Source organism: Dromaius novaehollandiae, chromosome 5, assembly GCF_036370855.1.
Source record: "Dromaius novaehollandiae isolate bDroNov1 chromosome 5, bDroNov1.hap1, whole genome shotgun sequence".
Taxonomy (NCBI): domain Eukaryota; kingdom Metazoa; phylum Chordata; class Aves; order Casuariiformes; family Dromaiidae; genus Dromaius; species Dromaius novaehollandiae.
In genome coordinates this window covers 13,033,846-13,056,407 of record NC_088102.1, presented here as the reverse complement: position 1 = coordinate 13,056,407, position 22,562 = coordinate 13,033,846, and the positions used below count along the sequence as shown (strand labels likewise).

Here is a 22,562-nt window from a genome sequence, read left to right as displayed (position 1 = left end):
TATGTTCTTGGAAGCCATCCAAGGTGAGTGGTTTGGCAAAATAGATCTATCTACTTTGATTCAGATGATAGCCAGATACCATGAGTATCTTCCTTGGCAGTTACTCATGAAGTTTTAACAGGGATGGTGTTTTGGGGGAAGGAACCACCTTTTTTTCCCTCTTTTCCCAGCATCTTTGCTATAGTCCAGTTATGCAAGGAGTATCTTTGGGAGCCAGTCCATGGCAGTGGCTGGGGAACAGGAGGGCATCTACTCAGAAGCAGTCAAGTCACGTGGACTTATGTAGTGGGTTTTGTATAATACTTGTAGTTTTGGTCCTGGCCCAGTGGTGAAGCACTGCAGTAATGCCAACATAGTTTGTTTTTCCTCTAACATTGGTGTGTTTGCATCTAGGTTACTAGAAACAGCTGGAAGCACCTGAATTTCAGAAAATAAGTTATGAGAAAACCAGTATTAATAATAAACAGAGCAGAGAGAATGACTTGTGGAAATTAAATTCAAAGAGGCTTTAAAAAACACCTGCCTTAATCCACGGTTGCTAGGATGAATTGGAGGTAATAGGATGGTTTCAAGGCAAGCTGAAGAGAATAATTCTTGGCTATGGAAGAAGAATGAATAAAGGAAATTTAGGTTTAATGGCAGGAAACATTTCCGCACAATACAGTTTATTAGATTGTGCTATTGGCTTTGAGAGGAAATGGTAGCAGTCCCATTGCTTGGAGCTTTTGTTTGGACAGAGGGAATAATCCCTGCAATAATGCAAAAGGATAAGAACTCTATCAGAGCCCTTTAATTTCTTCTTGCTGGGCTTGATTTCTTTATGTAAGTGGTATCACCTTGTTTTCACTTCTTTAACTACTCTCATGTCCTTTTTGATTCCTTTTGATACATCTGAATGGCGTTATCAGAAAGTCAGGGCTTCTGAAGGTGCATAACGTGTGCTTCTCCCATTGGTGTCATTTGTTGCTGTGGACACTCAGCATTTCTGCAAGTCAGTCCTCCAACTATTTCGGCTTATATGTGAAAACAGTGAGGGCTAATTGATAGTTTACAGCTCCGTATGTGAAAGCAGTGTTTTTTATAGCAGCAGAGGCATGAAAGGAACCAGCTGGCTAGTAATACCTGTAACATAAATGGGGGTTTTTTTGGTTTGTTTGTTTTTATTTTCAAAATCTATGTGTCGAGAGCATGAGAAGGATTCATTTGACCTCTGACGATTTGACATTACAGCAATATGAGACTTTGCTATCACAGTGCAGCATTCTTTCCAGCTGAGCTAAAAGCCAACAACTCACATAGTGAACTGGCATTTCTCATCACAGGAAGCAGCTAATAGAGAGAGGTAGAGCACACATCTTGTGAGCCCACCAATGTCTCTGTGCCACATTATTATTAATGCCCAGGTCATCAAGACCACTTATGGTCAACATCATGTCATAAAAAATGGTGTGTTCCATAGTTGTCCCATCAGAAAGCGTGCCTTCTACTGAGTCAGCTGCACCAGTGTCAGGTTTGTATCTGAGTAAGGTTTCAGTGTAGTCTAACTAATGAATGGGGCCTGATAAGGTCACAGTCCAAAGCAGGGATTTGGTTGCACAAATTTGTGTGCTTTTATTTTAGCAGGGACTCTACACAGGATTTGTTTGGTATCTGGGCAACCAGTTTCTAAAGCATCAAATCTGAAGCAGGAGGCAGGAAAGGGTTCTTTTGACTCTGGAACAAAAGACTTCCTAATACCCTTCCAGCTCCGTATCCTAGATTTGGTACCATATAGTGCCACTTCTTCTCCATGCATGAAGTGCAAATGCTGAAAAGGAGAATGGATGTAGATCCAGACTACCAGCTGAGACTTGTCACATCCCAAAGTGAATGCTCAGTGCTGCTTAGCACCCTCTGAAAGCAAAGTGTTGACTAAGCAGAGTTTTTCCCTTGAGTTAAAGGTGGGCAGAGCCAAACTCTGTGTTGCTTCTCCCATCTCTTGCCTGGCTCTGGCTTGTAAAGATACTGCCTCACTATCAAGGGCACTAAGGCAATTTGGTCCCCCTTTCTTCTCCTCCCATCATTCAGTAGAAGTGGAAAGAGGATGGGAACACAGCAGTCCTGCTGCCTGAGCAGAGCACAGAAGATTGTGGTGCTGGTTTAGCTGCGCAATAGGAGAGAAACATTTGCCTGATAACTCTGACTTACACAAGCAAAGCTGCTGTTTGCAGGGACAGCATGGACTATAGCAGGACAAGGTCTGCTGCCAGCTGGCTTGGGTTGAGTGACTGTCTGTGAGACTTGAGGAGTTATCAGCCACCAAAGAGCAATGTTGACCCAGAGACCTCTGAAGATAAGATGTTTCTGATACCACCTGGGAAAAAGCTCCAACTCAGAGGGATCGTAACCACTCTGTGTGCTCTGTAAACTGGTATGGGGAGGAGATGTGATGTGAGCTGGCTGTTGCCCTGTGCAATTGTTCATGGTGTGGGCAATGTGTCAGTACCACAGGCATCTTGTCACTAGGGATATCATAAGAAAGCACATCTGATATGGTGTGGTACCAAAGAATTAGGACATCAGGTTATTGCAGCACTCATGATACAAGCGTTGCTCTGCTTGGCCTCACCGTCTGCCTGGCCATGCTCTCCTTGCCACCCAGGTGCCTCCTACTCTGTGCTCTCCCAGGGGTCTGATCTCACTGGAGGAGCCAGGACTTACCAAGTCTCCTCAACAGTGAGGGAAGGCTTGGATGCTGACCATGCTCTTCTCCCATCACCATGCCAGTAGTGCTTCCCCTGCTCCCTGCCTAGTATCAGGCAAGAGTCTCAGGAGAAGCTGTGCTGGGGGAGAAGACTCTATTCCTGAGGGAGGAATGGAGGGTGGGGTGTCTCCTGCTGTAGCCCCAGTCTGGGGGTGATAGCTGCAGAGACAAGTCATAACCCCCTGAGAGATCAGACAGGCTTGAGTGAAAGGGATTGTGAGGAGATGCACCTGGAGGCTTTTGCCTAGATCTTTGTACCTGGCTGATGGGATGATATTTGGCTTGCTCTCCTATCAAGAAAAATTTGGATGGTGTTGCCTGGTGTGAACTGACCATCCCTGGCCAGCAGAAGATTTCATGTCTACAGCCAGACCATCCTGCACGTTGTACAGTGCTCTAATAATAGAGCTGATGTCCTAGAGGAGTTCTCCATGGTGAAGGCAACCTGAATGATAGGTGCACAACCGTAGCTGTGCAGCTGCCATCTCACTTTGAAGGAAACAAGCAAGTTTTATCCTTTAAAATGTTTTATCCAGTAAGTGAATCAGTGAGTGACTCATCCTGGTCTCCTCTCCCGACTCCTCCTACCTCGGGTCCTGTCTCAGAGGGTGGTTTTCTGCCAGGGTGTTTTGACACTAACCACAGCCCTGACGCTGTGGCTGGCAGTGAAGATGAGGTGGCGGCAAAGCTGAGTCAAACCTCAGGCACCTGAAGAAGGAGACAGACTTGAGGGAGCACCACTCCCCTTCCTGTGTGCAAGAAGTTTGCTTCATTGGCACTGGGGGCTCTGCCATGGCTCTCATCATGTACTGCCACAGCCTGTTCATCCATCTCATCTCAGCTGGTTCCTTGCTGTCAAGTGAAGCCCTATGGATCTCTCTGAGTAGTTTTCCTTGGCCCTGCAGTCCCTAAGGTCCCAGTGTGCCCTTCCTGCTGGGCAAGCCTGCAGATGTGTGCAAGTTACAGGTGAACGAAGCAGAAGGGGTGGCTCCCAGCTTTGGGACAAGCAGTCACTCAGGTCACCTCCACTGTGGGCAAGTTACTGCTTTCAAACAGTCACAGCTACTGGCTTATCCCTCTCTTTCTGGGACACAACCTCTTGCCAGATCTTTAGGGCAACTCCAGCCTTTCGACTGAAGGTTTGTGGCCAGTTTCTTCCCAGGAGATTCATTTTACTAGTTCAAGACTATTTTGCCCAGGCTGCTTTTGACTTTAGCCCTGTCTGTGCTTGTTGTTAATGAAGGACTGAAATCAGTGAGCTTGAGTGTTTGCATCCCTCTGTCGCTTTAAGTTACTAAACATCAATAGCTCTCCTCACTGCAGAAGTGAGGAGAGACTGTCGAGCACAAGCAGATGGTTCAGGAGGAAAGGATGTTCAAAGACTCAGCTCCTCAAGAGACTTCATTCTCTCTCTTACTGTGAGTTATAGATTACTTATCCTTTTAGGCTTTGCTCTAAAATGCTGCCTTGAACATTATGTCAGGGAAATGACACTGCATTACAAATATGAATGTGATGTAGTATAATTAATGTGTTTACTGCAATTTACTTGCACCATTAAAAAGAAGAACCCTAATGATTATAAAACAACCTCCACATGTTAAGAGCAGGATGCAGAAAACCACCCCCACATCAAAACAGTAGGTAGTACCAGGGCTGGAGCAAAGGAGCAAGGGTACAATTTTGGGCAGAGGTCTTTACTGAGTAAGAAAGAAGATGGGGACACCCAGCCTCTCCCTTCCAAGTTGAGTCAGGGTTGGAAGACAGTGCCTGGTCACTGGTGTGTGAGCAAGAGGTGGGAGGACAATGCCCTCAAAGCCATTAGGCTGTGGGAGAGGAGCTGTGGCGCTGGTGGCTAAATGGGGAGCCACGTGGCTGGGAGGCTGCTGCTCTCCTTCGAGCTGGAAGCTGCTCCCAGTGTCTCCCTGTCCTGGCTGAGTCACCCAGCCAAGCGCTGTCTGCCTAGAGGCAGAATGCTGATGCCTGCCTCTCTTAACTTTGGCCTCCTTCCATCGCTTTCAAATGCAGAGGCCCAAAGGAAGGGCTTGGCTGGCCTTGATTCCCTGCTCGCTTCCCTGTTGAGATCCACAGAGCTTCCTGCCCTCATGTTCGCCCTCCTCTGTTGTGGAGTGCAGGCAAAGGGAGACCAGCCTACAGTCCCCCCTCGTATCTCAGGCACGCAGATGTCTCACCAAGGCTTAGAATGATTTGCATCAGGCCTGAATTTGACATCTTGAACTTTTCTATGCTAATGTGTTTTCCTGAAGGAGAAAGGTTGATTTATGCTGTATTTCCCACCAGACTTGTAGTACGGGGAACTTAACCTCCAGTAGTTTGTCTGATTTGAGCTCACCCAGAGCCCGGAGTTATAGGCTCAGACCCTTGCTGAAACCCTGCTCACAGAGCTGAAGCCCAGGCATGGGACAGATCAAAGCCCGTTTCTGCATTCCCTGCTTCTATAAAGTGTGTCTCTGCCTCCCTCCTTGCTAGCTCAGGTTCTAGTCAATTCTCACTTAAAATAATACATTTGCAAGTGAAAGAAAGGGATTATTGTTTCCCACAGAAAAAGGAGCGGGGATGAGGGCAGGGGATGTTTTGTAGTTTAGGGGCAGACCAGATAGAGAGGTGATCTGGATAGGACCTTTACTTGGTTCAGCCACAAGCTCTTTGGAGGGCCTTGGATGCTCCGCTGTTGAAAAATCTATAAGATAAGGTTGGACTTAAAGCAGATGCTCCAAATCAATCAGATGTGATAGGCCCAACAGGGGAACTGCTAGCCTGTGTTATACAGGCATTTAGACTGGATAAGTACAGTGGCCTCTTCTGACCCTAAAAATAGCCCATGAAGGTGATGAGTCTGTCATTGTTTGAGGCTTCTGAAAATTTGCTGTGTTGATACTTGTGAGCTTTCCATTTATCAGCCAAACCACTGGCGAAGGGGCACCAGCTCTGTTAGGGGTCAGGAAGGCGACTATGGGGAAAACTTTTACTACAGCTGAACCTGGATCCATTTCTTTTAGTAGTAGTGAGGGATCTGTCATGTTTGTGCAAACTGCTGTACTTCTGTTTTCTGCTATGACTGATGAGTTATGTTTTGCAACAGAACTCTGCCCCTTCTGTTCTTATGCCATGCATGCATGTGTGGTGGAAAGGAAAGAGCAGGAGCAAAGCAATACAAGCAGCAGCCTTGCAGCACCGTAGATATGATTCTTGTGCACAACAATAAAGGAAGGTTTGATGTGGTCTGAGCATGTTATAGGCAGAGTTTCTTTTTCACACATTGTAGGTGGAGGAGAGACCACTGAAGCCTTGTTAGGAATTGAGGATCTAACCTGAAAGAGCTTCTGACGCCAACCAGCAATGGAGATGGTTTTATTAACACAAGTGATATGAAAGCTGGTTTGCAAGGATTTACAGTGCTGTTTAAATATTAAGCATGTAGCATGGGTGTCTTGTTTGTCTAGTTGGGAACATTGATCTAAAGATTGGGTGATGCAATGCACAAAGATCTGCTGATGTCAATAGATTTGTTATATTGCAAGTGGGAACCCCATACCGATTTGAATGTCAGGCATAGGATAGATTGGGATTAGGAATCAAACCTGGCTCCCTGGCCCTTTTCTAGTCTCTGTGCTTTCCCTGTCTCTGTCCTGGGTCTTCTTGGTTGCTAGTTTCAACTTCATTTTCAAAACAGTCCGTAATTCCAGCCCTACCTATAGCCAAAGTGTCCTCTCCCGGCAGGCCTCTCTTCCTAAGGTTGCCTGGTTTCTTTTCTCCTTAATGCCTGTTTAGTTTAGCTTGCACGAATTGTCCACATGGAGGAGCCTGCTCGTTAGTAGCCCTCTTCCTCTCCTTTCAGAAATGTGTGTAACCCTTACCTATTTGCAGCAGATATTCTTTGTGCAATGCTGAGTGCACAGTGACATTTTCAAGCCTAGAAGCTAATGTTAGGCTTCGTATTCTGTATTTATGCATCTTCCTGAAGCGAGTGATTTTAAGGTGTGCTCAACACCTGCATCTTCTGCTAAATTTAAGGTGCTCACCTCTGATAACCTCTGGCAATTGGCATACCAGGTTATGGCCATGGCAGGAACAAAGATCCAGCTTTTATGGCAGGACAATACATCAGAGTAAGACTGAGACAGGTGTGACAGGAAGAGATCTTTAGACTATTTAAGCTGCCTAGTTTTATGCTTATGTCAATTTAACTTTGTTAACTACTTAATATTTTGGATAAAAGAAGACTGTTAATCCATCTTTTAAACAAGGTATTCAAAAATACAGTAGAATTCTGCTCCTTCAGCAAACTGTGGACTGACCAGATTTTCTCACTCCTGAATGCTGCAGAGAGGAGAAGATTGCAAAGAGGAAAAAATAAAAGTAACCCGGTACTGCCTCTCTCCCCTTGCTTTCACAATGAAAACTTTTCAAGACTTATTTAGTTGTCAGAGCAAATAAAGCCACTTTGTACTAAAAGGTGAGTAGTATGTGATTTTTCTTTGGAAGTGCTTGAGCAACACACGGAAAATATTTATTATCTTTCACCATTGTTTTGTGGTATCAAGTAGCCTTTTAGAGGAACTGGCTATAACTCAACTTTTGAGGAGGGCTGGCTCCAAATACTGCCATATATGCTTTTGAAAGCATTTCTCACAGGTGAGTATGTAACCTTGTGCCGTTCATCTGTGCAGGTAAGACAGAAGTTTTTGAGTATATATCCTCACTACTATGCTCTCATGTTGCTGGGACTTGGGGGAATTTTCTTTCCTCCACCTTTGCGACGAGTGGAAACTTAGTGGTTGCCTGTGTTTGCTTTATCAAGGTTAGCAATGGTGTTGCAACCGGCTTTTTTGCTGTCAGCCTTCACCAAGAGATGGAGAACTGCCTGGGCCATGGAGCCCAAACTCCACAACACCCCAAGGTCCTGCTGGCAGAGGATAGAGGCATGCTGGCCAGCCCATGTGAGGAAAGCCGATGCTGCTATTGCTTGTTCTGTGGATAAACAGAGGACTTCTGTTTCCAAAGCTGACAAGCCCCAGCCTTTCTCCAAGCTGTAACTCTGTTTGGAAAACCAGCCTGGCTGCAGTTAGGTGAGTGATCTGTGTAGTCATCAGAGCATTTTGCCCAGAGTTTCCATTTATCAGCCTCTCCAGATTAAGCATCCCCCACACAGCAAGGGGCTGCACATAGTGAGGCCATCAGTGACCTTCAGCAGAGTAATCCCAGCGTGGGTTCAGCAACGGGCTTGACTGCCGTCCTAGAATAACAGGAGGGGCACAGCAGTGAGCTGACTTTGGTCTCATCACAACATATTGAGGGGATCCTGTGTGTTTGCCAAAGCGAATTACCCAAGAGCTGGTGGGAGGGCTGCAGGGAATCGTAGTGGCAGCTTCGGCCTTGAATTCCTGTTTTGTTAACGGGCTTGTTATGAGGCGCAGGGAGAGTCTGCTTGACATCGCGTGCACAACGGGAGTTTTCTAACAGACTCCAAGTGGTGATGCGAGGGTGGGTGTCCTGCCCAGGCTGTCACGCTGCTCCTCTCCTCCCACCCCCAGCTCGAGACACTTTTCCATGTGCGAGTTAGACCTGACTGCTTTACTTCTGGTCTGTCTATGGAAGATGCTTCCACAGCATCATTCCAGAAGCAACGGGGAAAATGTACTCAAATGAAGAATTTATCAACATAGATTTTTTTTTTAATGTGACTGAGAGGGACCGAGAGGGATTAATTCTGTGGATGGCTCAATTTTTATTATCAACAAGGTAACTGAAGAGAACACTTTAAATTGTTATATGCTAGCTTTCCAGCAAGGGAGCTAATTTTCCCATGATAATTAGTTTGAGCATGTATCATCTTGTTTTTTTGGGAAAAAGAACATTTGCTTTTCTAGGAAACATTTTCAGTGCCATCAGTCTAAGAATAGCAATCTTTCTGTTGTATCTCAAATTTCAGAAATATGGTCTATCTTTTACTGTGCATGCAGTATGGGGATTTTTTTAGCTGAAATACCACTGTGCTCTGCTGAAACATGAATGGCTTACAGTACCTCCTTCTGTGGTTTTCTTGTTTCTTTTCTAACCAAAATTAATTCGTGAATAAAGAAATTTCTGCCTTAAACGTGGCCTCTTACCTCTCAGTCCATCAGTTCAGTGATGATCCCGAAGGGAACTATAATGCTGAAATAGTTCAAGTGGCAAACAACTCCCTGGCTACAAACTTAAGCACTGAAACAAAACCCCACAGTTTCACTGATGACTTCCCACAATAGAGACAAAGCTCACGCTCTGTGGCCTAGGAGATTTCTATCGTTGTCACGTTGGTGGAGCGGCAAAGCTTGCTCCCTGCCGAGCAGGCAGGGGCAGTGCCAGGTTTGAAGGGAGGCAGCAGCACGGCTGCCCAGGGCTCACAGTGAAGGTTGCAAAGCGAAGAAGCCAAGCTGAACCCTTTGCTCGGGAGCTTGATGTGCCTCAACAAAAACCTTGGCAGCAGGGCGTTACCCCAAAAGGGCTTTTTGATCTGCAGCATCTGGGAGGGTTTTGGGTACCTTGGAGCATCTCAGAAGCGGGTCAGAATATTTGACAGAGGCCTGATATCTAATACTCCTCTGGTACCTACACAGGGGGAACTAAGGCTGCCACAGGTTTCTCAGCTGAACTAAGGCATGATGTCCTTCTAGGAACTGGCAGTGGAAGAGCTGGAGCTCACATAAAAATGCTGCTGTATTCTCATATGCCATTACCATGTCCAAGAAAATCCCTCTAGGCATAGCAGAGGGCAGACAGGAGGAGCCTGGCTCTCCTGCTCTGTGCCACCCTGCTCCCATCCTTCTCTCAGCCACAGCAATCCCCCAGGGGGGCCTGTGGGGTCTCTTCCTCCCCCCTCCCAGCATGGGAAGGTCTTTGGTGGGAGGGAAGCTGGGCACTTCTATTCCTGCCCCTCTCTCTGCCTGACAAGCAGCACCCTTGGCTCTCCCAGAGGAGCAGAAAGAACTTTGCAAGGAAACCAACTGTTATTTATGCAAATTTGAAAATATATTTTGTTCAGCTGCATATCCCTGCCAGCCTTGTTTAGGGAGATTTTAATAGTATCTGGCTTCTCTTTGGTTTTGTGTACAAGATGAGGAAGTTTTCATCTGTGCCTTTAAAAAAAACCCACATCCCTGCCAAGATGTATTAGGAGAGCTGTAAAAAAGAAGTCATCCTGTTCCAGGACTGCTAAACTTATGTAACAGGGAAATCCTAACTAGAAGATACATTTCCCCCCTCCACACACTTTTCCAAGGCACATACCATTTCACAATTTTCAGCTGCTTGATTTGTATTTTGATCATATCTGCCACTGGTTTATTTAGACATATTTACAAATACATTCTCCCACACATCCTCATTTGTACATGCCGTATAATGTTTTTCGTTATAAAATGCAGTGTAGACCACACCTCACCACAAGAATCTTTAAATAAAATATATTGTAAAGTGCCAGATACAATTCTTTTAAAAAACACAGTTCTAATTAAAACAGATGCTCTGCTGCTGCGCTAGCAGCTTTGTACACCGATACAGTTTTAGCACAATAGTCTATTTCTGTTGTGTGAGCAGGAGGCTCTGGTACAAACCCCCTAGCTCTCCAGTTTCAAGTCCAAAGGCTTTAGAAAATGCGGCAGAGGCAGATCGTCCAGAGCCTCGGGGAACTGCTCAGGCGAAATGGTCCTGATTAAAACGCGCATGGCGCTGACGAAAAGCGATGGGGGGGCTGAGCCCACCAGGCACTGGAGCCGGTTCTCCCCTAAAAGGTCCTGCCACCGTTGCCGATGGTCCAACAGCTGCTGTTTCATCGGGAACTGCAGGTCCTGAGGCACAAAGAAGAAGAGGCAGTCGAGGCAGAGGAGCTTGGCACGCATATTAACGGCCGGCGTTTGGGCGATCTGCTGCAGCAAGGTGTCGAGTGGCGTATCCCCTGAGGAGTCGGGCAGGCAGGGCGACGCGCCGTGCCCAAGCAGCAGGAGCAAGCACTCAGGTCTCACCAGCTCGCAGGCCACGTGCAGGGCCGTCTTGCCACCTTCCACCCGACTGCAGCCCTTGCGGTCCAGGTGGCCGGCTCTGTCGCTGGCCGGGAAGTCCCGGATGGCCTTGAGGATTCGGAAGAGGATGCGGACCCGGTTGTAGCGCACGGCCATGGCCAGGTGCGGGGCCGACGACTGGCAGCAGCTGAAGCTCTGGCTGGGCACGGCCAGGGCGCCCTGGGGGAACTTAGTCAGCAGGTGCTGGGCGTAGGACTGGTGGTCGTGCACCAGCGCGTACAGCAGGGCCTCCGAGGGCGAGTACACGCTCACCTTGCCCCCGTCCTCCCAGTGGAAGACCTCCATGGTCCGCATGTCCTCCAGCAGCCAGGCGGGCAGCAGGTCCCTCACCGCCTGGTAGAAGGCGAAGGAGGATTTCTTGCACTGCTTCTGCGACTGGGCGCCGCGGCCGCCGACCCACCGGACGCTCCAGGGCATGGCGGGCGGCGGGGCTCCGCCGGGGGCCTCCTGCCGCCTCGGCGCCCAGCGGCCGCATCGGCGCCGGCACCTGCGGGAGCGCACGGGCGTCAGTCGCGGCGCCGCCGGGGCCCGCCTGGGGCGCGCCATCTCCCCGCCGCGGGGCGCGGGAACAACCCCCCCGGTGCACGGGAACTCGGTGCACGGGAACGGCCCCCCCCCCCCCCCCGCCCCGGTGCGCGGCACCTCCCCGCCCCGGGGCACGGCAGCCCCTTCCGCCCCGGCGCCCCGCTCACCTCGCTGCTGGCGCCGCGATGCCGCCGGCGGCCGCACGGGAGGCGCCGCTGCTCTGCGCTGCTCTGCGCTGCTCTGCTCAGCTCAGCTCAGCCCGGCGCGGCGGCAGCGGCGGCGGTGCCCGGCGCGGGGGAAGGGGCCGGAGCGCGGCGCGGCCGCCGGGGCCTTTTATCCCCACCCCCGCCGCGGGCGGTGAAGGTCGGTCAGGACCGGGGAACTGTCCAGCCGCCGCCGATTGGCGGCCGCCCGGGCTCCCCCCGCTGCCCATTGGCTGCGGCGCGAGGACGGGGCCCTGCACCATTGTGTGCGTCACGGGAGGCAAAGTTCCAAGAAACTTGGCTGCCGGCGCGGAGTCCCCGAGATGTCGCGGCGGGGGGGGGGCGGGGCCGCGGCGCCGGGGGGCGGAGCCTCTGCGCCGGGGGGCCCGCGGCGCGGGGCGGAGGGGCGCGAGATGCCGCGGTCTGGGGGCCTGCGGTGGGGCCAGGTGGGGAGTGAGGGTCTAGGGTCTGGGGTCTTGGGGTGTGGGGAGGTGGGGTGTGGGGGTCTGGGGTAGGAGGTCCTCGGGTATGGGGTCCTGCGGGTTTGGGATCCTGGGCTGTGGGGTCCAGGGCTGTGGTGTGCTGGGGTGTGGAGACCTGGGCATGTGGATCCTGGGTGTGTGGGGTACAGGGTGTGGGGTCCGGGCTGTGTGGGGTGTGGGGCCCAGGAGGTATGGGGTCTGGGGGTGTGGGGCCCTGGGAGTATCAGGTCCTGAGGCACATGGGGTCTGGGGTTGTGGGGTCTTGGGCACGTGTGGTCCAGGCTCTGTATGGTCCTGAGCACATGGGGCACCATGGGCGCACCAGGGGTCCTGGCCATCCGGCATCCCGGGCGCCCAGCGTTGGGGGCCCAGGCGTCCTGGCTGTAGAAGGGGCCCCGTGTGCGCCCCGGCGGCAGCCAGCCCGGCTCAGCCCCGCCGAGGGCGGCTCTCCTCGGGAGCTGCCGCTGCCCTTGAGCTCACTTTGTCCCAGGTGCCAGCGCCGCGGCTGCGGGCTCTCGGTCGTCTCCCAGGTGGTGACATTCGCCTGCCGTCTGTCTGGCCGCCAGCCGCTCGCCGGGCTGCAGCCCAGGAGGCTGGTGCTCGCTCGCGGCGGCCCTGGCACGCGGGGTACGGTGCGCACCCGCACCGGCCTCCTCGTTGACCGCAAGTGGTGGGACCTGCTGCTCCCTTGCCGAGGAGGAAACGCTTCACTCGGTGAAGCCTCCTCTGACCCCCCGCGGGGAAAAGCGGCCCCAGAGGAACAACTGCTCCTTTTGCCAGGCGTTCGCTGACCTGCCGTTCAGCCAGGAGAACAACGCTCGAGTTATGCTGCCTTTTGTTCGCCTGTTTCTTCCCCACTCGTGCCAGCGTGGTGACAGGCGCGGAGGCCACGCGGGAAGACGAGCGGCGCAGGGTAACGCGCCACCGCCGCCTCCAGAGCTGCTCGACCCCGCGCGGGTCAGCCGTGGCGCAGAAAGTCGTCTTTCATCATTCAGGTCCGATTCCGGATGAAAAGTCATTAAAGGCGGCTGCTTCCTCCGCTTCCCGCTAGCTCCGGGGCACCGGCACTGCAGTCGCATCTGATTACTTCGAGCCCTGGATAATTTGTACCGAATCTCGGGATCGAAATAAATGGTTTGAGGGCCGGTTCTGCCGCGCTTGTGTTGCGTTTGAGCCCAAAGGCAAGGGATTAGTTTAATCCAGAACCAAATTTGCCTTTGCTGGCTCCGCTTTGCAAAATGTGTTTGTCCAATCCATTGGAAGCACGTGCATTTCTGTAGAAACACAGCCTGTTTGCTGACCGTGCCGCGCTGGAGAGAAAGCATTGCGTTTGCCCAGGAAATCTCTCACAGCGTGCCTGGCACTAACGATGAAACGTGATGTCCTAGAGAGGTCTGAATTCTCTTACGGCATATATATATTTTACGTACGAACCCACGGGCACGACTTGTTTGTTTTCAGTCCAGCCTGGTTTTAATCACTTTGTATTAAGTAACTTGATCTTATTACTTATCCGGCTATGAGAGGGCTTATCGCGGCTTCCCTGGCACGCGGCAGCGATGACCCCGTCGGTGCAGCCTGGCCTGAGCAATGCGCCTCTGCATTGCCACGGGCTCTGGGGGCTGTTTTCTCCGCAGAAGTTGCACCTTTCGTTTCTTCAGCCACTGCCCAAGTAATGCCTGCTCAGCGCTGCCGAAACCTGGCCACGTAATGCAATGGAGGGAAAAGTGCTGCTGGTTCTTGTAGAAGATGTCATTTGTTTTCTGAGGTTTTCATTAAATTGAGGGCAGGATCATATTGGCTGGTAGCTTAATGGACATGATTGTGGACTTAATTAAAAGCAATATGGAAATAGGCAGTATAAATTACCGTGCAGAGCACAGTTAATGTTTAGCATCGGTTTGGAGCGTGGGATGAAAGAAGGGCAGTTAGTACATCCCTCCCTCCTGAAAAGGGCCGAAAGCGCTGGGTTTTGCTCCAGCCCCTGCAATGACTTTGTTGCACTGCGAGCGCTTGCCGGTGCCCTCCCCGGAAAGCCGGCTCGGGACCAAAGTTCAGCCGGGTTCGGATAACAGCCCCCTATCCGGAGAGCTCCGGAGCGTCCGAGCCGCAAGTTCGCTTTTAGCCTCCAGCTCCGGAGCCTTGGTAAACAAGTCAGGCGGAAGCGCCTGACGTCCCAGTTAGCTAAAATTAAACCTCTTGAGAGAGAAATAGCAAGCGAGGAGAGCAGGGGGTTGGCAGCGGAGGCGCTGGATGGGAGCGTGCGCGTGTTAGTGTCGCCGCGCCTTGCTGACCCTGAGCGAAGGGCTGAGCCGCCCTGCGCCCCCGGCACCCCCGCGCTGAACGGGTGCAGTGGTGCTGCTTTGAGCGCCGTATTTTAGTCCATGGCTGCTTCAGGATAATCTTCCCCTGTACGTGAATATATTATATTGGTCTCTGGGGCCCCGATGCTGCGTAGGGACCTCTCTGCTGTCGTTAGGCAGCGGTGGAGTCTGGTCATCTGGTGATGCCCGGCACCAGATGGGACCTGCCCTGCTCTTGGAGAGGCCTCGGCTGCGGGGTCGGTGGCGATGAGCGATGGCTGCTGCTGACACCTCGTGGAAGGCTCCGATAAGTGTTTTTGCTGGAAACCTTTCCCTCTTATCTCCTCCGCCGCTGCCGCTTCCCCACCTGAGGAGCTCGTGTCCTCGTTGGTACCATCCCCATGGCGACCGGCCGGGGAGAGGAGAGGCAGGAGGCCTTGGAGGGAGACATCCGGGCTTGGGGTCCTCTCCTTGCGCCCACCACCAACGCACTGCGCTGGCGGGGAAGCGAGGTGCACCGCTTTCCGGGGGCCCATGGCCTCCTCGGGCCGGAGGAGGCTGACTCCTGTTTTGTGTAGGCTACACGCGCGTGGGGGTGCCGAGAGGGGAGTGTCCCCCCTCCTGCAGGCACCTCCAAACCCACGAAGGCACGTGGGCCTCGGCCAGGGGCGCGGGCTGATGAGGGGCTGTACAAAATGCTCTCACCTTTCATTTCAAAGCTCAAATCCCCTTGGGAAAAAAGTCATTAAACTATTCCCGGGAAGTGGGAACGTATTTCCGCTTGAGAAGGGAGATCGCTGGAGGTCAGTCGGTGGGTGAGTCAGCGGCGAGCGGGGCCGGGGCACGGCGCCCATCTCCAAGCGCCTTGCCGAAGCCATCGGACGACATAGCTCTGCTCAGGCGAGGCGCCGTGGCCCCGAAACTTGCTCTCACAACGCGCTCCCGCGCTCTTGCCCTCCCCCTGCGCCCACCTCTTCCTCCGCCTCGATTTTGCGTTATACCCACTCCGGTGTCTCTCCTGGCCTGGTGTGAGTCATTGCTGCACATGGAGCCTGAACCGCCCGTAACCCTGCTGGTTTGCTTTCCCCGCTGTATCTCTGGGTCAGCTCCTTCCTGACCGCAGCGTGAAAGAAGATCTGCTTGGGAAGAGTGGCGCGAACAAGCCCGCTCTTGTTTCTTCTGCTTCCTGGCTGCTGCTGAGCTAATACGACTCCGTTCCAAAAACTCGCATCCCAGTGACTCTTGGGAACCCAAGGGAAGCTATGAAACACTTCATTTTGGAACGGAAATCTCTCCACCGGGCCTGGGATCAAGTCTCTGATACCATAATGCTGGAATTCAAACGCTCTGTGCTTCCCGCCCGGGTGTCTACACACAGACGTGCTTAACGTGAAGTCCAGCTCTCCCGAACACCAGTCCTGGTCCATGGGAGGCTAAATTGGTATTGTGGAAATGTTGAGCCTGTCAGGGTCCAATAGTGGAATAACACAATATTTAGGCTTTGAAACTTGTTTTTAATTCAGGTTCCTTGATGGAGGGTGTGGAGAAGTGTTCTGGCAGAGGTGAAGCGGGCAGCAAGGTGGTGAGCCCAGCTTTGGCATGCTGGAGCAGCCAGGAACGGGACTCGGCAGCCTTCACAAATTTAGGCCAAGAGCAGTGGGCTGCCGAGCACCGGCCAGCAAAGGTCGGGCTCCCGTGCAGCGATCCGGCTGCTGGAGGAAACTGCCCCTCTCTGGGCCGCTGTCCTTGTCCGGGGGCGGCAACCAGCACGTTTGCGATAAGGAGAGGGATTTGCTGAATCGGTGTGCTTGCTTGCCAGCTGAATTAGAAGACAGTCCTTTAGCTGTGGCTGTATCACAGGCCCTCGGGGATGGCCATCGATCAACACCAGCACCCTATTTATTTTGGCTAGGTTTGCAGGCCGCCCCTCCCTAAGCCTTGATGTTGGCACCTGTAATAAATGAGCCACCTTCATCCTTCCTGAAACCTGCAGAAGCTCCCATAGCTGCAGCTGAGATTAAATTTGATCCAGTATTTCAGAGGGAAGATGAAAAATGTACCTGTCCCTTAAAAGACAGGGAGGGAAAAGATACCTTTTGGGAAGCTTCTCAGTTTATAAGCGAGTGGATGAGAGGGGTCAGAGAGCTCCCAGCACCTGCGGAGGGCTGTAGCCTTCAGCTTGATGTTGGTTGTTAAAAATATTATCCCAGATGTATTAATACAACCAGACTGGATTGCATCTGAGCTGAACATTGTGAGCCTAAGGCAGGACATAAATATAGAAGCAAAACAGCCTGACACAAGAGTCATCTGTCCTCTCTGCCGCGCAAGACGTGAAGGGGAAAGTGGGCGAGGGTGCCGCGTGTGTGCCGGCTCCAGGCACACGCCTGAGCCCCGGAGAGCGCCCGCCGCCGTCCCGCAGTACCCAGGACCCCTGCGAGTCCCTCCGCGGGCCCTTGGCGTGCCAGGCCGCAGGACTGTGCGCTCAGCACATTTTTAACCTGGGGTCAGGTTTGCCTAGAGAAGGTCTGCAATCACCAGCGGTTATTTGTTCGATGTGTTTGCCTAACAGGATTACACTTATCACGGTGATACGGCAGCCCGGCCTTGGCATGGGGAGAGGGCAGGGCTGCCGGGGGTCAGCCCCCGACCTCTGTGCCCTCGGTGTGCCCACTGCAGCTGCCCTCTGCTACTGCAGCGATGCTCTGCAACACCAGCCGGGGCTTCGGGTGGCCTTCGGCGCTCCGTGATTTGGAAAGAGTCCTTGTGCCAGGCAACGCTTTCTGCTGACATCACGTGCGGCGTTTCTTGCTCCGCAACTGAAAAAAAAAAAGATCAATAATATGAAAAGGTTAGAAAAATGATACAGTGTTTTACAAATGGTGAAGGAGACGCCTTCCCATTGGGAACTGCTCTGAGCAGGTGTCTAACTGAACGCGGTGTGGACTTGTTGCCCTCTCGGTCCCAAAGCACGCGCGTGTAGGTGATGAACCAGTAAGTTGTCTGCTTTTTGCACAGTAGGTCATGAACACACCTAAACTCATTATGAAAGCGTCTGCTCTGCTTTGCATTTGCGATTATTACCGTTTGCCGTTTTGAAGGCCCCAAGGAAGGCGGAGGATGAAGGCTGTGTTTTCCTGCAGCATTTCTGATGGAGCAGAGGTGATGCCACAGCTGATACTCAGTGATGATACGGGCTCGCCTGCCTGCTTGCTTCCCCACGGCGTCAGTTCAGCACGAGCACCATCCTTGCTAGCTAAAGTGAGCCTGGCCTTACCAGATCCAGGAATTATCCCGCTTATGCAGGCATTGTGTTTGATCTGCTTGAGCTGTATAAATCCCTCCCCAGTTTGAACTGTAAAACGTGAGAGATATATGGCCAAGCAGGACCGTAAAAAAGTGGCTAGTGGTTTGCATACCTTTGAGGAATTATTTTTGTTCCTGTTTGTTCCTTCCCTCAGCTCTCGGCTGCCGCTGGGTCTGTGGAAATAGCAAGCAGGAAAGAGGGCAGCTCTTTCAGGAGCTCGCCTCGCAGCAGAGAGGCTGCGGTACAGCAGCTAACTCCGACCGGAGCGGCAGGCTCCATAGGTAGATGTTCATCTGCCATTCACTTTATAATAGGAAACCTGTTTTTCCCCCAGAAAAAAAAGAAGATTGTTTTATCAGCCCAAAGCCTTTTCGCTGTGAAGTGGTGTTTGAAAAAATTCTTTCTTTCCCTTTGATTTTGTAAAAAATGTTCAGAAGTCTGCTAGCGCTCTCTGAGCCTATTTTGTCAGCAAGAAAACCACTTAGGTCTGATGATTGGGTCTCCATAATATTTCTGGTTTCTCCGTGATTATTTTCTGATGAAATTTTCAAATCCAAGCATAGTCAGGAGGTTAGACTGTGGAAAGTTCAGAGTAGGGTTTTCTGGTTGTCTTTTTCCCCTAAATCAGTATCTATCTTCTATGTAGAGGCAACAACAGTATTTCAGATATGTAAAGATGTCTAAAATGCAGGTGGCGCTATCTTTTACCTAAAGAATTTGGCACTAAAATGATTTTATGCAGTTCTCCATTCTGAAGTGCTGCCGAAGCCGATGTCAGTGCCTGCTGAGGTTTTCCTGCGAGTGTGTCTTTTCCCCGTGCAGCAAGCGGCTGAGGAATTATGGCATGCCGTCGCCGTTGCCAGGCTCTTCCTGGGCTTCTGCACATGCATTTTGGGAAAATGTAGGTGTTTATGTTTCTGGGTATTGCCAGCATTTTATAGCAATTGCTATTTTTTTTGCACTATACCTCCAGCCTGGAAAATAGGAATCAAAAAGAGCTAAAAAGCTTATGAACAGTGAAGAGGAGATCAAATGCGTGACAAAAACAAACAGGTATAAATAGCGAGACTGGTATAAATAGCGAGACCGAGAAACGACTGAGGCTCACTGCTAGCCGTGGCAGAAAGGCCGGCTGGCTCGCCGGCCCCAGAGGGACGCCTGGGCCCCAGGGGACCGCAGCAGCTCTGCTCCCGGCCGCCCTGCAACCGGATCCCCCTGCGCGGCCGCTTCCAGCCAGGACGCCCAGAGCGGGGCCGGAGCAGCAGCCGTGCCCGACACACAGCATGTGTTTGTAGAAAATGGAATTTTTTTATATAGCTTCGCTGGCGCTCGGGCAGGGCCTTGGGCTCCCGTGGGCATTTCCCCCCCGGGCTGCTCGGCAGCCGGCCCGCCAGGCACTTTCCTGCCTGGCACTGCAGGGCACTGCCCAGAGCAGGAGCCTGCATCTGCTCCGTCTCCGCACTGGCCTGTTAGTCGTTTCCCACTTATAAGCAAACATTTCTGGAGACGGCAGAGAGGCTGAGCCACGAGCATGGCAAAGCCCTGTTGCTTTTAAAGCTGCTCATGCATCGGGGGCCGCGTGAGAGCCGTGTGACAGCTCAGCCGCTGATGCAGCCAGCCTCTGCTCGCAGCGCGCGGAGCAAAGACACGCTGCTTGCCCAGGCAGGGTGCTCAGTCTTTGGCTGGACTTTTGCACCGCTTTCAAAGTACGGTAGACTTGGTGGCTTTGTTCTGCGGGTTTTTTAGGTTTTTTTTTTTTTTTTTTGTACTTGTTCCCCATTCTTTTGTAATGACGCTTGTGTTTGTTTATGTGGGTTTTTTTTCTGCCGCCAACCTATGCTGTCCTATCTCCCTTGTTCCCTACATGCAGAGGTCTCCTCTGCTTTCACAAAGCTGAGGACACTTGTATTGGTGGTCTTAGACGTTGTTGTTGCTGCTGATTTTGGACAAGCAGTTCTGGAGCCAGCAAGCTTTGCAAGGGATGGACCTGCTCTCCTGCACCCTTCCAGCCTCCGGCCCCGCTCACTGAGCTGCTGTGGAGCTGGGCTCGCGTCCTGCTCGCTGCCCGCGCCAGCGGCTCTGACGCTTGGTCTGCGGTAACAAGCTGCCGTGTGTCTTGAAAACCAAAGGTGGCAGAGAGCACGCACAGCTTCGGGGTGAATTATGGCTCGGCGTCCCGCAGCAGTACCAAGCAACACGGGCAGCTGCCCCTGAGTAACGAGCACTCTGGCAAATGATCAGCCAGCCAGCCCCTTCCTTGCAGTGCCCTTCAGGAGAGGTTTGCAGCTCTTAAAGGCAAAAAGTGCCTCACAAAAACATCTCAGGAAGAGGACCAAGCACTGCAGGAATAGCAGGAAGAGTTTAAATCAAGTTTTTAAGAAGTTTTAGTTAATATTTTCTTGAATCATTCAAAAAAAATTTGGAGTGCAACTTAATTAGGTACTGAGCCGCTGTAGCCTGGTCCCTTCTGCCCGACGGCAGCGCTCTGGGGTCTCCTCGCCCCGCGCGTGCGCGAGCTGCTGTTCCCACCAGGAGCCGGTCTGCGGCCCGCCGGCCTCCGGGAGGGATCTGCCCTGCCCGGCCCCGGCTCCCTCCCGCGGCCCTGGCTGCCCCCGTGGCTCCCCCTCAGCCCCCGGCCCCTGGCTCCCAGCCGGAGCAGGCAGGGCGTCTCGGGAGCTAACGTGGGAGTTAACTTAACTTAACTCCCATGGATGCCGCTGGAGCGGGCTTCAAAGCTGAGCGCGTGCCGCGTGCTCTCCGAGCAGGGAGGCCTTCCCGGCCCCGTGCGAGGTGCGTCGCTTGCTCTATCGTGTCAGTCCTTTGAAGTCTTTCTGTGTTGCGGTGCTTTGCTAGGAGCTAGAAAATAGTATTTTTCTGCCAGGCTTCCCTCCCTGTAGCATCGGCCTCCCGCTGTAAGGCAGATTCGGCAGTTCGCTTTGCGCATCTCAAGCAACGTTGGTCTCTGCCTGGATGCGATCATGCCTCACACGGGTGACAACCGGCCGAGCTGGGGCTTGCCATGAGCCAGGCACAAAAAAATCACAAGAAAAGCAAAGTAATCATTTTAACCACCCTACCCAAAATGTGGCATTCGCTTGCTTTTCTTTTTCTTTTTGGATATTTACAGCTTGTGCTCTCAAACTCTTCAGAAAACCAGCAATTTGCTTTTACGAAACGGGGACCACCGTGTGCAGCACCAGCGTCCCCACTGCCGCCAGCGTTTTGCTGCTCGACGCCGGCGGTCCCGGGGCGGCAGCCGGCCTTTGGTGCCTGCCAGGCGTTGCGCTGCTGCAGGAGCAGGCGGATCCGCAGCCGAAGGTTCCCTCTGCAGTAAATCTAAAGCTACTGCAGGTACTACATGAGCCAGAGCTCATTTACTGGTGCAGATTTTCATGTTCAAAAAAAAAAAAAAAAAAAGTATGGACTTCATCCAACGTGGAGTGGGATTGGGAAGGGCAAACTCAGACAAACGCAGCCGAATCTGTCACACGGCGGTCACGTCTGCAACGGCCGCTCCAGCTTTACCTTTCTAGACCCTTTTCTGAAGGAAAACAGAGCTCCTGAAAAATACGCTGGCTTTGCGTGTCGGGGCCTGCCCCATGCTGTGGGGGCTCCTGCCCCAGCAGGTCGAGCTGCCCGGTGCTGGGAGGTGCTGGGACAGGCGGGCAGGAGGTTCTGCCCCAGCAGGCAGGTGCCCATCCCCGCAGCTCCCGGCTGGCTGCTGGCACAGCCCTCGGCACGGCACAGCTGGTGCTTTCTTGTGTGAAATTCAATAAATTCAGCATTTTGGGGACCTTGGCATAATCGAGGTTTTCAGTCTTCTCCTCCATTGCCTCCTAATGTACCCTCCCTGCAATCACCTTACAAAAACCCTATCGATGCTCGCAAAACCTCCCCCTGCTTCGTGACCGTGCTGCAGGTGAATGGGGATGGCCAGCTGGGAGAATGACTTTCTACCGGTGCAGGATGAGTTGAGAGTAAAATAATTTAAGCTGTCACTGGCTGGTGGCTCGGCGGGCTGCAGGCCTCAGCGCAACGTGAGCAGAGCAGTCACCATGTTTCTTGGGGAGCGTCTCGTCCTCGCCGGGAGCCTTCACCCAGGAAGCTCTCTCCAGAACCACGTCTCGTATTTGCAACCGTCTCTCCGGGCTGCTCTTAGCCGGTGCGGGATGAGAACGGGTTACGGGCATGGCCAGGCCAGCTAGCGCGTCCCCCGTGGAGCTCGGCCCTTTGGGTGTCAGCACGCCAAGGAGCTGGGTGGGTTTTTCGCTGGGGTTCGAAGCGCTGGAAGAGAGGCCAGCTGCGCGATGTGGGTTGGGAGCCAGGTTTGGATTCGAGCCGCGCTCTGCTGATGAAGCCACGGACTGGGATCCCGTCAGAAAGCCTGCTGGAAGATGCTGCTGCTAGAAGATAAAGTAAGAGCCACCAGGAGTCCTGGATGCGTAAAGCGTCCTAGTGCCGCTGTGCTGCCCAACCGGGCGGGAGAGGGCTGGTGCGGATCCCCGTAGAGCTGGCTGGTAACTGCAGCTATTTCACATCTCTTTATTGCTTTGCCTTCAAGACAGCAGGCAAGCTCCTGCGACGCTTCCTCCCTGAGTGCCCAGCTGGGGAGAGCAGGCTGGGGGCGAGCACAGGGCTGGCAAGGTATCTCCGCCGTGCTCCCTGCGCTGCTGCGGCTCTTCTGGTGGGGACCTTGCGATTTGGACTAAGGTGTGATGATGTGACGACCTTTGCGGGAATGATGGCCCAGAGCAAACTGTGTTGCTCCACCAGACTCCAGACTGAGGGTGCAGACACGAACCCAGTGGGACCTGAGAGGTGCCACCTCTCAAAGAGGCCTGATATTTCTGCTCAGCTTTTCAGTGTAGCTCACCGTCCCAGTTCCCACTGCGGGTCCGTTCCTGTCCCCGTGAGTAGT

General features: G+C 52.7%; 1 protein-coding gene and 1 long non-coding RNA gene across 4 annotated transcripts; one reads left to right on the top strand and one right to left on the bottom strand.

Moving 5' to 3' along the window:
* Nucleotides 1–10,220: 10,220 nt before the first annotated feature.
* ANKRD9 (ankyrin repeat domain 9) lies at nucleotides 10,221–11,638 on the bottom strand. 2 transcript variants are annotated; one of them, XM_064512064.1, is made up of 3 exons: nucleotides 11,517–11,633; nucleotides 11,077–11,311; nucleotides 10,221–10,983 (listed from the first exon to the last, which is right to left on the bottom strand). In XM_064512064.1, exons 2-3 carry the CDS (start codon nucleotides 11,239–11,241, stop codon nucleotides 10,363–10,365), a joined length of 786 nt encoding a protein of 261 aa, XP_064368134.1. In that variant the 5' UTR covers nucleotides 11,242–11,311; nucleotides 11,517–11,633; the 3' UTR covers nucleotides 10,221–10,362. The 2 variants fall into 2 exon arrangements, with proteins under 2 accessions (XP_064368134.1, XP_064368133.1); XM_064512063.1 differs by having other exon boundaries at nucleotides 10,221–11,311; nucleotides 11,517–11,638.
* LOC112989940 (uncharacterized) lies at nucleotides 11,588–13,467 on the top strand. Of its 2 annotated transcripts, none has more exons than XR_010389313.1 (2): nucleotides 11,588–11,998; nucleotides 12,815–13,467. It is a non-coding gene; the product is annotated as an uncharacterized LOC112989940 (long non-coding RNA). The 2 variants fall into 2 exon arrangements; XR_010389312.1 differs by having other exon boundaries at nucleotides 12,525–13,467.
* The last annotated feature ends 9,095 nt before the right edge of the window (nucleotides 13,468–22,562 follow it).

Bases quoted from the DNA above. Each gene is read 5' to 3' on its own strand.
- ANKRD9 (XM_064512063.1), bottom strand. From the start codon at position 11,241: ATGCCCTGGAGCGTCCGGTGGGTCGGCGGCCGCGGCGCCCAGTCGCAG.